General features: G+C 36.8%; 1 protein-coding gene across 1 annotated transcript; it reads right to left on the reverse strand.

The window, feature by feature from the left end:
- Nucleotides 1–906: 906 nt before the first annotated feature.
- Nucleotides 907–8,662, reverse strand: LOC140240233 (uncharacterized). Its single transcript, XM_072320023.1, has 7 exons — nt 8,630–8,662; nt 7,239–7,494; nt 5,157–5,194; nt 4,028–4,420; nt 2,826–3,021; nt 1,751–1,824; nt 907–1,107 (listed from the first exon to the last, which is right to left on the reverse strand). The coding sequence occupies exons 1-7, from the start codon at nt 8,660–8,662 to the stop codon at nt 907–909; spliced, it is 1,191 nt and encodes a 396-aa protein (XP_072176124.1).
- Nucleotides 8,663–13,608: the final 4,946 nt, after the last annotated feature.

Below are 13,608 nucleotides of genomic sequence, written 5' to 3' on the forward strand. Positions count from 1 at the left end.
TAAACAGCATAAAATTAATTAATTCAAATCAGTAAAAGTAAAAATAATCCTACATTTATCTATTATAGCTGAAAACATTATTTGCATTGACTTTGTACACAAAATCAAGTTTTTTAGCCAACATGCATGTACAAAAAGTCACGCAGCACCATAACGGTATGTCCGATTTTCGTGAAAACTGTCTCAAAAGATGCGCAAGACTTGAATGTAAAAAGTCAGGGAATTACGCGGTCAAAAAATTTTGCGCAGCGGAATGGTCACGAATGGGGGGGGGGGTCAATTTGACCCCCATCTATACTGCAAAAAAAAAGAAAAAAAAGAAAGGTTGGCATCTCTGTACGTAGAATGCTGAAAGGTAGCATGCTGCAGCCGTCAATAGATCCCCCACCCTGCACACTGGTGTGCCATCACAACCATTGACACCTCTCTGGAACAGGGGCGTCAATCCATTTTTCGGATGGGGGGGGGGGTTTGCAAAGTCATAATATTAAACTTTGCACGCATAGCGCGCCAAAATTTTTAACATTGTGTATATTAAATAGCATTTTTATGTTTAATTTAGTGGTTTTGAAGTGCCTTACAGTGCAGTTAAAACCTTTTCTTGCATTACATATTAAGGATTTTTTCAAGTTGCCAAAATTATTGGGGGGGGGGGGCAAAACAATATGTTTGCCCACCCCCCCCCCCGGATCTCCATCACCCTATGTGGACATAAGTATAATTAAAACAATTCAAATTTCATACTCAGTTACTGAGTCAGAAAATGTCACTCTTCAATGCGGCACTTTTACCAGAAAGAACAAACAGAATCATGGCATCTTCCTATGAAGTCTTGTCATGAAAGTCAGGACATGCTTGTCAGTGGGGCACTTGTCCTTCATCTGGAACAGAGCGATTTGACAGAATTCAAGTGTTCGCTGCAAAGTGCTTTCGTACTGCAGGTGAAATACGTAGAATGCTGAAAGGTAGCATGCTGCAGCCGTCTAGATCCCCCACCCTGCATACTGATGTGCCATCAACGACCAGTGAGAACTCTCTGGAATGCAGTGGGGAGCTTTCGTCTGTGCTCACAAAGATGGCTAATCCTCCTGTCTGGTCTCCATCACCCTATGTGGACATAAGTGTAAAACAAAGAAAGAAATATGTACTTCAAATTTACTCAGCAATGCTTACTGTAACTTTATCAGACCGGAAAAGGGGTGGTCTTTCTCAGCATTTTTGTATTTATTATATTTATGTTTTATAATTCTTTCATTATTCTACTAAGGTCAAGTGGAATTGCGAATACCATCCCAAGCTCCCTCCACCCTGACCCACAAATGTTCCTCCATCTGCAGGGCAAGCTCTCTATGTGGATTTAATCACTTTGCTTCTATAATAATTCCTTCATTTCATTTGAAAAAAAAAATTACAGTATATTGGACAGGCCTGTGACCTTAAGCCAAATGTCCCCAAAATCTATTTGGTTTGTGTGTCCTCTCAAATGCACCATTTTACCAAGTTTGAAGAAAATCCAACTAACCATTCAATATATGTACATGTATTTCAAACTTGATGGTGGAGGGAGAATGATCAAAAATATTTTTAGACCAGTTAAGTGTTCATGAAACGTACTCGATACACATTTTGTCATACAGGAAAAGTGTAATCAGCGAGACAGTCTTGTAAACCTTAACAATAAAAAAATTATGACATCCATTCATAAAAGCACCTCCTTACCAACAATAAATCATAACAGGGAATACTGTACCTGATATCTGAAGATGTTGTTGCTCTCTCCAAGAAGAGCAGGTATGGCCGTTATGGCAGCTTTTGCTTCTGCATCTATGATAACATGAAAATCAATGTCATGTTAAAGGGGAAGTTTAGTTCTGGTTAAGAGGGCGCCCTAGCCGAAAAGTTATTTGACAATTTCAAATGAAAACAATTATCAAAACTGACGTGTTACACTTATTTTTGCACGTTTCCAAAGTTTATTTGAGAAAAATCGGTAATGGGACCACAGAAATTAAGGAAATCGAAACTTTGAATTTCGTGACGACAGCGTCGTCAGGAATTATGATTTTGAAAATCAACCTTTACATGCAAAGTTTACAGGAAATTTTGCTTTTTTGTACAATAATACGACATAATATTTCCCCTATATATAGACTGGTACGTAAAAGCAAGGTTTAAATCATGTCTGTATTTATATTTTTGAAAATCTTAAGCGAAATGAATCGATTATAAAGTGATCGATTAAATCATATTTTGCCCTGTTTTTTCGCCTCTAATGTCGCATTAACCTAACCGAAAGATGTAAATTTTGTTCTAAAATTACTAGTATGAGTTTTATCCCCGATAACAACATGTATCATAAGGTTTAGAGTAGATTTCAAATTCTGCCCCATTACTGTACCATCCCTTTAATGGAGGAATTAACACAGCCCTGTCAACCTACAATAACTACTCATTTTCACTGTGATTTATTGCAATACTTTTTTTGCACAAAAAGAAAATGAAAAGATATGAAAATAAGGAATTAAGAGAAAGTAAAATAAGAAATAGGAGCAAAGTAAAGGGAGCAAGAAATGTAGGATTACTGAAAGCCCAAGGAAAAAAAAAAAAAACATTTCACCTTCAAAAATTGCAACAGATCTTACAAACGACTATCAATAATATTGATATAAAAAGAGTAATTTAAATACAATGTGAAGAAAAAAAACATTAAAACAAAAAGTAATTGATGATTGTCACTCACATTCTATCACACACAACCCTAAGAAGGGTTTTTTGATTTACCCACACAGGTAATGCCCAATGTGTAAAGATGAAAATCAACCCACCTTCTCTAGCCTTCTCATCTGCAAGTTTTTCGATGTCATCGATTAATGATAACAAGTCTTCATCCCTTTTCAGTTTGGTTCGAAGACATCGCCCCTTGTAGGAGAGGAGCAGTGGTCTGGCGTACGTCTGTAGCCCCTTCTCCAATAGCTGCAGAGCACCACAACTTCCGTGAATGCGTCGGAAGTCTGCAAGAAGCTGATTAAGCAAACATGTATACACATTGTTGTTATAGTGGGACTGAAGTGTGGCTCTTAAAGGAAAATAACCCTCAGTTGTCTAGAAACAAAATATCTTGAAAAATAATCACTTGAAATTGTTTTCATGTGAAAATTATGTGATCACTGATAATCCACATTCAAACTTTCGTCACCGTAGCCCTACAGAATTACCATCTACAAGTACAAGCACACTGCTAAAATATGTGCATGAGTGCCACAATGTGGTTTTGGTGAATGGAGACCACTCTAGAGAAAGGGACCCTTCTTTTTCTACAGAAAATTCAAGGTTAAATACTGATTTTTTTAAATACTAAAATGAAATTATTTTTGAGGTTCAATAAATCAGATATATATGCTCATTGATCTTAACCCAGAAAATCTTCAAGGTGCGGAAGGTTTATCGTGCAATCATTGTCATTTTATTGCATTGTTCTTCATCATCACGTTTTCTTAAACTGCAGATTCAGTCAATGAGAAGAGAAAACTCGATCAAGACACATTTGGGGTATAAACTCAGCCTATGCACAAAAGGATTTTTTTTAATTACTTTTTTTTTTGGGGGGGGGGGGGGGTACGTGGGTTGGGGTAGACAATAACCAGTACTGTAGTTAACATTTGTAGAGGAATTCGATAGAATATTGGTAGATAATTGTCAAGAAAATAGTAATAGGGCTTGTTTTCAACAAGTGAGGATTATATGTTATGTGATACGTTTATGACTACGAGGTAAACCTGAAACTATAACGCATACAACTAGCTGCATTCCAACTTACTGCTATTACGATTTTATTTTAGTAGCACATTCATGTAGTAAGTTGATAGGTATCTATAAATAACAGTTTGTGTCTTATCCATGCTCATAGCTGTCAGAATAGATAAAATAGTGAACTAAATTAATGTAACCTTGTTTCTTTGAATAAAAAAACCCAAGCATATATAGAATCCATATTTCATGCACTCTTCCAAGGTGTATGTATACATACCTCAATACCATCATCCTTGAACAACCACGGGTATTCTTCTTTCAGCTGTGCTATGGGTATGTTTTCCTTTCTAATTTCATTTCTTCTATCAGAGAAGGTTAAGGTCATCCTGACGTCTACCTCTTCATAGTTGGGTCGCTTTTTGGTCCCTTCGGTTAGTAGCCATTGTTTGTGTGCTTCGATGCTCTTGTCGTCTTCAGAAGCCTGCCTTGCTGGAAGGTAGTTGGCCATCCCGAAAATAGGATACTTCACCTGCTCCTTTGTTGTCTTGGAAAGACTCCGGATTGGTGGTTGCTTCCTCTTCCGTTGCAGTACTTCCAAACTGGCTCTCACGGTTTCATCCCTTCTCCTGCTGTTCTGGAACTTATATTTAAGTTTTGTAACCCACAGTTGCTAAAAAGAAAGCAGAACAGATATAAATTATACATTTTTAGCATAAAGAGTGTAATATCCTCAGCTGACTCTGAATTAAGACTAGTTTTCATGCCACGATATATGTGAGAAACCATGTTGCAAAGAGCTTAAGTAAATGTTCAGGAAATATGTATTTCTTGGCCTGAAGCTGCAGAATAATTTGTGTCGCGTGCTCAAGGAGAGGATGGGAAAAAGAGTTAGGCTTATTAAATATTTATAAGTCACATATAAAAAAGACAGATGGAATAGAAAACTGAATTCATTGCATGCATGCAGAATGGTTGATATGTACATGTCTAATAGATTCAAACATTGAGTGCAGAATGTTCACCACACTACGAGGGTCAATCTCAAGATATCACCGCAAACCTTGATCCTGGCAACTAATTATAATTGCAACCACCTATATACATGTACGCTACTTCAAAAAGCAGTGTACAGATTGGGTTGATGTGGATCCATTGACGCATCTGGAAGGAAAGCAGAGTCTGAACATCGTTCAGACAGAAAGTACGGAGAGGAGTGAGTCACATGACCAGACCATACCCACTGACAAAACAGAACCAATGGCAGATCAAAATGTGACATCCAGGGTTGCCAGTAAGAAAATATGAGTGGGCCTGAAAACTATCTAAAATTGTTAAATTTGTACACAAAAAACTGACACATATATGGCCTGATAATAAACTGCCAGGGCCTGAAATTAGGCTTTTGCCTGAAAACTGGAATCCCTGGACATCATGTTGGATGCTCCTGTCCAATAATGGATCAAACAAGAAAGTCACATTTGCAAGAGACACTGTCCCTGATGATGAAGTAATAACAGAGCCAAAGAACATATTCCTTCGATTAGAGGGCATCACTGCCATCCGGCTACAGAAGTATGATGTCGAGGTGGACGAATGCATCAACGTTGAAAGAGATCGATGGACCCATTCAAACGGGGACGAAGATTAAAGTGATCACCCTTAAATTAAAAGTGTCATATACGTTCATCCAAATCCATCCAAGAGCCTAAACCATGTGAAGACATGGCTTCAGTGCATAAAGGGTACATCTTGCTTCAAACAGTCTCCCAAGAAAGACTGCCAAACCAACGGCAAACAGCGGGACGAGTGTTCCTAGCAGTGGCGTAATGCACCACATTACACATAGTACGTATTGGAGGGCTGCCGTTATGAGAGGAACAATGGCAGCCCTCCCAAACGTATTGTGTCTAATCCGCTGCATTACGCCACTGGTTTCTAGTAGTCGACCCGATTGTACATTTGCTCCGGCGACAATTCATAATGCTAAACCTAACCCCAACCCCAACCCTAACCCTAATCCTTACCCTACTCCGAACCATAAACCAAATCATAACCCTAACCTTAAAGGTAGGGAATCCCATTTGCATGCCTTAAATGAAGAGTTGTATAAATACAGTGGTATGTTGAAGAGAGGATCATTTTAGAAACTCCCATAAAGTATTGAAAGTGGAAGGTAACATTTAGATAATTTTTATTGACCGTTAGATTTTGAATTACCGTAATCACCGTAAATTCCAGTACATTACTAGGCTACCTTTGCAGACCCATGCACTGCATGTGTGTCCAGTCCATCATGTATATTTTGTGAAGAAAGTTCATCAAAACTTACAAACATTTCTATATACATTCTTGCCACACACTCTATATGTTATTACATCAGCTCGTATACTTTAAGATTTGTGTGTATAGATTTAAAAAAATATACAGAAGACTGCAACAAAAAGGCTTAAGTGTGGCTGACACACAGAACTACTGAGTAGTTGAGTTTTGTGCATTATTCAAATTGTAGATAACTGTTGACTTCCAAATTTCTCAGCAGTGGCCTAAACAAGTCCTCTGAGGTTCATATTTAATGTTTTGCTGCATTTTGGGAGGTCTGCAAAAGGTATCCCCTACCTTTAACTCTATGTCTTCGGTGAAATTATTGCCAGAGCAATTGTCACCGGAGCAAATGTCGGCTCACCCTTGACCCACTGATACAGCGGATATTGCTTCAATGGGTCCCCTAGATTGCCCAATAACGCCAAACCCTCATCAGATGGTCCTCCAGCTGGTCAACCAAGTACTTCACACGCTCAGCTCAGTCAGCTGTCTCCTTCTAGTGCCTGGTTTGCAGACTACAGAGTGCCTTCCCTTCCCAATTCCTTGATTGCTAAGAACGATTCCTGTGAGATGTCCATGGGAAACGAGTTTGCCATACTGACTTGATATTTGAGTCTTCGTTTTAAATTACTAGTATACTAATATACCCTTCCCTACCAAGGGTGAATGCACATCCAAGTTGTTCATAGGCACTCTGAACAATGGGAACAATAATTTAAATAAATTGTATAGAAATTTTTAAAAAAGAGATTCAGAGCAAACCATTACTGCTTGATAACTTGCATTCATAATCAGGATGAAATACTCAGGAAATACTCAAATTTCTGCCAAAAAATGAAAGGTTTTCAGATTTACCAAAACTGTCTAGCATTCAGCTACTGAGAAGTAAAAGGCTTCACAGAGTAGGTAATTTTCAGAACACTTCAAACATGGTACACATCTAGGGAAACTAGGAAAGGCATGAGAAACAATTAACGTGTGGGCCCCTTTGAATAAATCTTACCATTAACGGTAATCTACTTTCAGTGGTAACTACAAAGATCAGGCATCAGCATTAAACATCATGGGGAAGATATTACAGAGAGCAAACGTACCACCAATGGCAAGTTTGATGGAATGGTGCAGTACTCAATTCTAACAACTTGCATTAAAGTTGTTAAGTTTACTTGTAAGTGTGACAATGGGCCTTAGAGCTGCTTCCTCATCCTGGATGTTCAGAAGAATTTTCTGGCAGAAGAGGAGGGTCTCAAGTTCACAACACAGACAGGATATGATAGGATGAAAACAGAAGATGGCCATCCACAAAGCTGCAGCAGTTAGGAGGTCATCACTACTCGCAATGGCTTCTCCACTTGCAATCAGCTCAAACGAAGCTTCCAGAATGTCCGGACTGACCAGCCGAAGGTAAACTGGAGACTTTGTCTGAAATATAATGGACAGTTTCATTCATATTTTAAGGGTTATTTTTACAAATCACTTTTCTCTGGCCCTATATGTATGCCTAACATCATCCCCACAGAAGAGGTACAATACTTTAGCAAATCTAAATAAAATGCCCTTAAAACCCATCTATTGATTAAAAATAAAGTCAAACATACATAAATGTACACACAAGGGAATAAGAATGACCCTAGGTGATCAACATACAAAGAGTGAATGCAATAGTTATATCAGATCTTTGCTTCGGGTGAAATAACACTTTGAATTTATATATAGAAATTCACTGATTTTGTAGTTTGATACATGAAAAAAGCTTCATTTCAATCAGTCTCACTTCAAAGGCTGAAAACTATAATTATAAATTATAATTACAATTAATTAGCTTTAAATGACACTTGAGACACTTGAATGCATGTTTTAAAATGTGTACTAATTAATGAATTAGAAAACAAAATAAAACAAAAAAACATGTTCACAGAATTACAATTACACAATAGCCTGTTAGTCTGATACCACATTCCAGACCTAATTTTTTCCTGCATAACCCCCCCCAAAAAAAAAAACAAAAAAAACAACAACAACAACAACCTAATGTTTGATGACAGGATGGAGACCCCAATTTAAAAAAAAAAAATAAGTGTCATACTCCCTGCTGAAGCAGAAGAAGAGATGTTGCAGTTCACTAGGGTACAAAACTTTGTCCAAGGACTGAAAATAATTTTCAATGTAATTTGTGTGAAGTAACAAGGCAAACTAAATACTGTTCAAGTACATTTGGAAAGGCAATGGCAAAATCATTAAAAAAAAACAAGAGAATCAAGTGAACAGAAAGTTTGATTATGGAAACAGAAATCTTGGGGCTTTTTGCCTGGGCTTACATTAATGTCACTTGCATTTTGGTCATACCTGAAATAATTTCCTCTCATTTTGCAGTGTTCATTGTTTAGGTAGAGGGGTGGGTGGGGAATTATTGGGGGTAAAACGAAGCCTACATTACTCTGTTATTTTAAAGTATTCACTAGTCAGTTGGAATGTGATATCCTTTTGATTTAGATTTTATAGTTTGGGCCACCAAGTCCTATTTCGACACAAAATACTACATGCTTTTAACTCTCACCTCAGCCAAAGATGGTACAAAGATGTTCTCCATGTTTTCTTGTAGAACTCCTGGAATAGCTATAAAAGCTTCTCTGGACAATGCCTCTGTAAAACAACATCCAATCATAGGAAATATGAATTAATATTAGGACCAGAAAGGTGAAACTACAATTTCTGTTCTACAGTTTTGTTGTATAGTTTAAATTACCACTGGAAACTAATTAAAAGTGGTTTTCATGGACACACTGCATTTTACCACTTTCTCTCACATTTCTACTTCAAGAGAAGTAATGTTTCCAGTCCTTTGAGAACAGAAACAAGTTAAGCTAAGTAGTTGAATCCATTTTAAGATTTGCAATGTCACGTGCTTTAAAGATAATCCATGGGTTTAGGTGCACTTATATAGGCTTAGCACTCTGTTTCATCTCTTTTTGGCTCTAAAACCCATTTGAAGCAATTGCAACCCCATGATCAACTCAGAAATATCAAAATAATATCCCTCCCAATATCTGCGGACCTAGCGCTTTAAATTAGCAACCAGCTTCACCTTTATTTTTCTCCTGTCCAAATTACAAGCACCTCTCCTCAGTAATAGCATAATATGATTAAAACAGTATACCGTCCATAGAGACACTACTCCATTACAATGTCATGTCCTAAAATTTTTTCTCCCCAAAGATTAATCCGGCCAAAAATGGTAACACTGATAAATTTTATAAGAATGCAAATTCACTAAATCATTACGGAAACTCTCTAAAAAAAAAAAAAAAAAATCCCCCATTAATTATACCCTGTTGGCCACAATGTTTGAGTAAACAATGCTCACACCATTTCATGTTCAAGTGTGCCTTAATGATTCAGATTGATAATATGTTTCATTGCCCTGGCAGTTTTCATATTACGGATTTATGGGAGAATAGTTTACCTTGTCTTTCTTTTTCTCCACGTGTCTCGCTAACCTTTGCAGTGGTAACAGCGAAGAATGTGTGTGGCTTCTTCTTCTCCTTCCCCTTGGCTACCAACGCCCTTGAATACTTCAGGAGGCCTCCATTTAACGAAGAGAGGAGGGGGTGTTGTTCTGCAGCCTCATCATCTCAGCCGACAACTAATAATGAAGAACAGAAAGATCAACTGCATTTAAAGATAATGTGGACTTTTCGTGGAGTACTTGTAGGCACTACATGTTGATATGAATTGCCCTTGAACCACGTAGATTTCTATTTATTGTTTATCTTTTAATGAATGAAGTTGTGGCACTTATCAATATTGTTGAAAAGAATGAAATGCTCTAATTCGATAAAGATCTTACAGAAAATGAACGTGCTGTCAAAGTACAGACATAGAAAGGCGTATGTGGGACAGTATCAACTATGTAAGCTCTGCTAAGTGGCAAACACAAATATTTTTTGGATATGTTTTTTACTTCAAAGTCTACAAGCACTAAGGAACAGTTATCTTTTATTCATTCTTCTTTTTGTGAACTAATTTATTGGACTATTATTTGAATTATCATTATTTGGATTACATGATTGTGCTGCATGCTACAAGTTATACGCAACATGCATCTTAGAGCTCCCCGAAAGTGACAATAATCAGCAAGTTGATTGTGGTCACTACCAAGGAAGAAGGAGATAAATTATACTAGATTTAGTCTTAGACTGTAACGCTGCAAATTACACACTGTCTGTGCATGCTCGTGCATGGGCCATGCATGGTTGTGCGTGCAAATGGCCTAATTCAGTCCGGCTCTAGACTAGACTAGATCTAGAGTCTAGCCTCTAGGTAGGCTGTAGTCTATAGACTAGATTCTATATTTAGTCTAGCCAAGAAGTTGGGCATACATTAACAAGGTCCAAGCAAGGCATGCAGTATTGGTGGAGATGAGAATTGGGCTTTAAACTTTTTGCGAGATACCAAGAAAGCACTTATGATAGTACAGAGCATACCATTTTAAGGGGAATTCAAAGTTTATTTCGTCGTGCCGCTGGCAGAAAGGCGTTAGCACGCGCGCGGCCCGAAAACACACTTTCGAGATAATCGCGTTTAAAGGTTAAAAGTTGTATATTTCCGTGGAAATATGGTCAACTGCTTTGAAACTGTGCATGGTGAAAATGCTCACAAAGTTAAACCCTGTAATTTTTTAAACTGAATAAAGCAATAACTTTGAAGATAACCGCGGTTTACTGCTAGCGCCCTTTTGCTTAATTCACACTAGCGAGAGCGCTGTAAAGCGAAAGGGCGCACAGCTCGTAACGCCCTTCTGCTCAAATCAAACTAGCGCGCGCACGCTGGGGGGAAGGGGCGTATAGCTCGTAACGCCATTTTGCCTAAAGCAGAATCGTGCTTAAGCGCAAGATCTGAGCTTGTAAAAGGGCATTAAGCGTATTCGTGTGCGTTAAATCCCACATATAGGTACTTCATGCGTAAAAGTGTTAAGTCATTCTCCTTGTGAATTTCATATCACTCGCTTTTTTATCATGTTTTATGATGTTTATGCACTGTAGTTTGAGTATACCCATGATTGTGATTATTGTTACCATTTTTTATACTAATGCCCATGTTACTAACCATGCCTTTACCATAATTTCTGTACACATATGAAGAGTCTCCTTCCAAGAGGGGCTGAATCCATCATTTTTCAAGGGATTAAGCGCCTTTTGGAAGCAAGCTCTTCATATGTATTGAAGTGAAATTCGATATTAGCGACAATTATTTCATCTATTTATCAAATTTGGAAATCAATCTCTTTCAAATATTAGGTAGGCCTACTTTCATTTGTCTTACACTGTATAGTCCAATTATGTGGTTATATTTTGTTTTGCCTCAGTATAGGTAGACATGAAGACAAATACGTTCACTTAGTAAAGTCATAATTCATCACCATGACCATCACTATAGCCTTTAATACTCATTTTTCCCGTCATTTTCATACAGTCAGAATTGAATTGGAAAGAAAAATGATAGAGAGAAATAATGGATGAGGGAAAACAGTGTAATCGACATGACCAAAGTGCGTTTTTCAAATTAATGCTTTGATTCACTCAAATGAATACTTTTCATAGAGCCGATTTTAACTGTTCATAAGATTTCATAACATTTATTTCATTCCTCCGAATTCATAACGGTGTAATAAAGAAATCATAATATTTCAGAACAATGGCAAGAATCTTGGAGATAAACATGCACACAACTTTTATCCATTTACATCAATTAAGGCATGAGGTCACAAGTATTTATATTCATCAGGAAAAAAAAATGTGAAGCACTCGAATTCATAAACGTTTATACATTAGTCTTTGATATATATCAAACCAATAACAATTGCAAATATGTCACTTCACACACAATCTTTATCTACAGTTTTGAGTGCTATAATTAAAAAAATCAAATCCAAATAAAAATGAAGACCGTTATAACGGCAAAGATGCATTATTGGCATTATGGCAAAGACAGTTTTATACATTAATGTGAAAGCCTAATTAATACAAGAAATTTTTGTGACGATTTCAAGCAACTTCCTTCACGCAAAAATCTATTTCTACAGTTTTATTTCCTATAATCATTGAATCTTATCAATAGAGAGACAAAGATTACATAACAATATTGACCAATATATAGAATGGCAAAGGCAGTCATACATTAACTGAGGTAAAAAAAAAAAGCAAGTATGAGACATGTTTTCAAAATGATATAAAACAAGTTGCTTCTCTCACAAATCAAAATGACAATTCTGTTTGCAGTCCTGATGAAATATCAAATCAATATTAAGATAAAGACAGATGTAATGACAACGTAACATTATTGAGCAGTGGTATTTTCAAGTTATTTCACACATAAATTCGTATCTGCAATTTTGTTATCATAATCGAAAATCAAATCAGTTTAAAGATGAAGAACAATATAAAAAATACTCAACATTATCAAGTAACGTGCAGATTGTCAAAGCCAACTATACATTGACTGTGTTGCCTTTGAAAGTCCCAAATACAAGACATGTTTTGTGATGATTCTTCAGGTTGAAATCTGTATCTACAAGTCAGTTTGCTATCATAATGCAAAAAAAAAAGTGATAAAACCATTCTAAAGGGAAAGGTCAGTATAAAAACCACAAACCATCATGATAAATGTAGAGAATGGTAAAGGCAGTTATGCGTTAACTTCATTGCCCTTGAAAAGGCAAATTTCATTCATGTTCTTAGTTGATTTTAAACGAGGTATTTTACTCACAAATTTATAGTCATTGCTTGCCATCATAATAAAGATACATACGGTATGTAGTCGTGGACTATCACAAAGACCACTCAGCACTATATTGAGCAAAGAACAGAATAGCAAAGGCAGTAATATAAGTTGACTTTGTCAATGCCAAATACAACACTTTTCCCCTGAGCAAACATAAGAGGAAAAAGGAGATTAAGGAAATGCACCACCATTGTTGCAAATATTGCAAAATAAAACCTAAAAAAAAATAGATGAATGGAGTGGAAACCATCTTATTATTACAATAGTAAAGGACTCTTATGTGCCGTCTACTTTCATATTCAAACTGATTTTCATATCCTCCCACGGCTACTGAATACATCCCCCCCCCCCGAAAAAAAAAACCCAACATTACTTGAAACGGTAATATTTGTTAAATTTGAGCAGTTACTGAAAATAATCACACATTTTCAAAAATGCTCTTTTTCATATACAGGGCTTCAAACTATACTTGTGGTTGAGGGAAGGGATTATAGCCTAATTTAAAGTGCCTAATCTCTGTTGGTTCTTCAGCAGATGATGATAGGTTATTAAAAGGGAAAACAGGAAAAGACCATCTCTTATAGGTGTAGGAGAATCCCTATTGGCATAATGAGCAGTCGGTGACAAAACAATGATGAAACTAGGTACACATCTTATAAGATGTATCTCTCGATAAATAAGCCATCTGCAAGACTCAACATTCATCCTCATTCTCTCCATCATCGTCTCAGTCGTCTTCCTTTGATGGAAGTGATC

This window comes from Diadema setosum, chromosome 16 (assembly GCF_964275005.1).
Source record: "Diadema setosum chromosome 16, eeDiaSeto1, whole genome shotgun sequence".
In the NCBI taxonomy this organism is placed as follows: domain Eukaryota; kingdom Metazoa; phylum Echinodermata; class Echinoidea; order Diadematoida; family Diadematidae; genus Diadema; species Diadema setosum.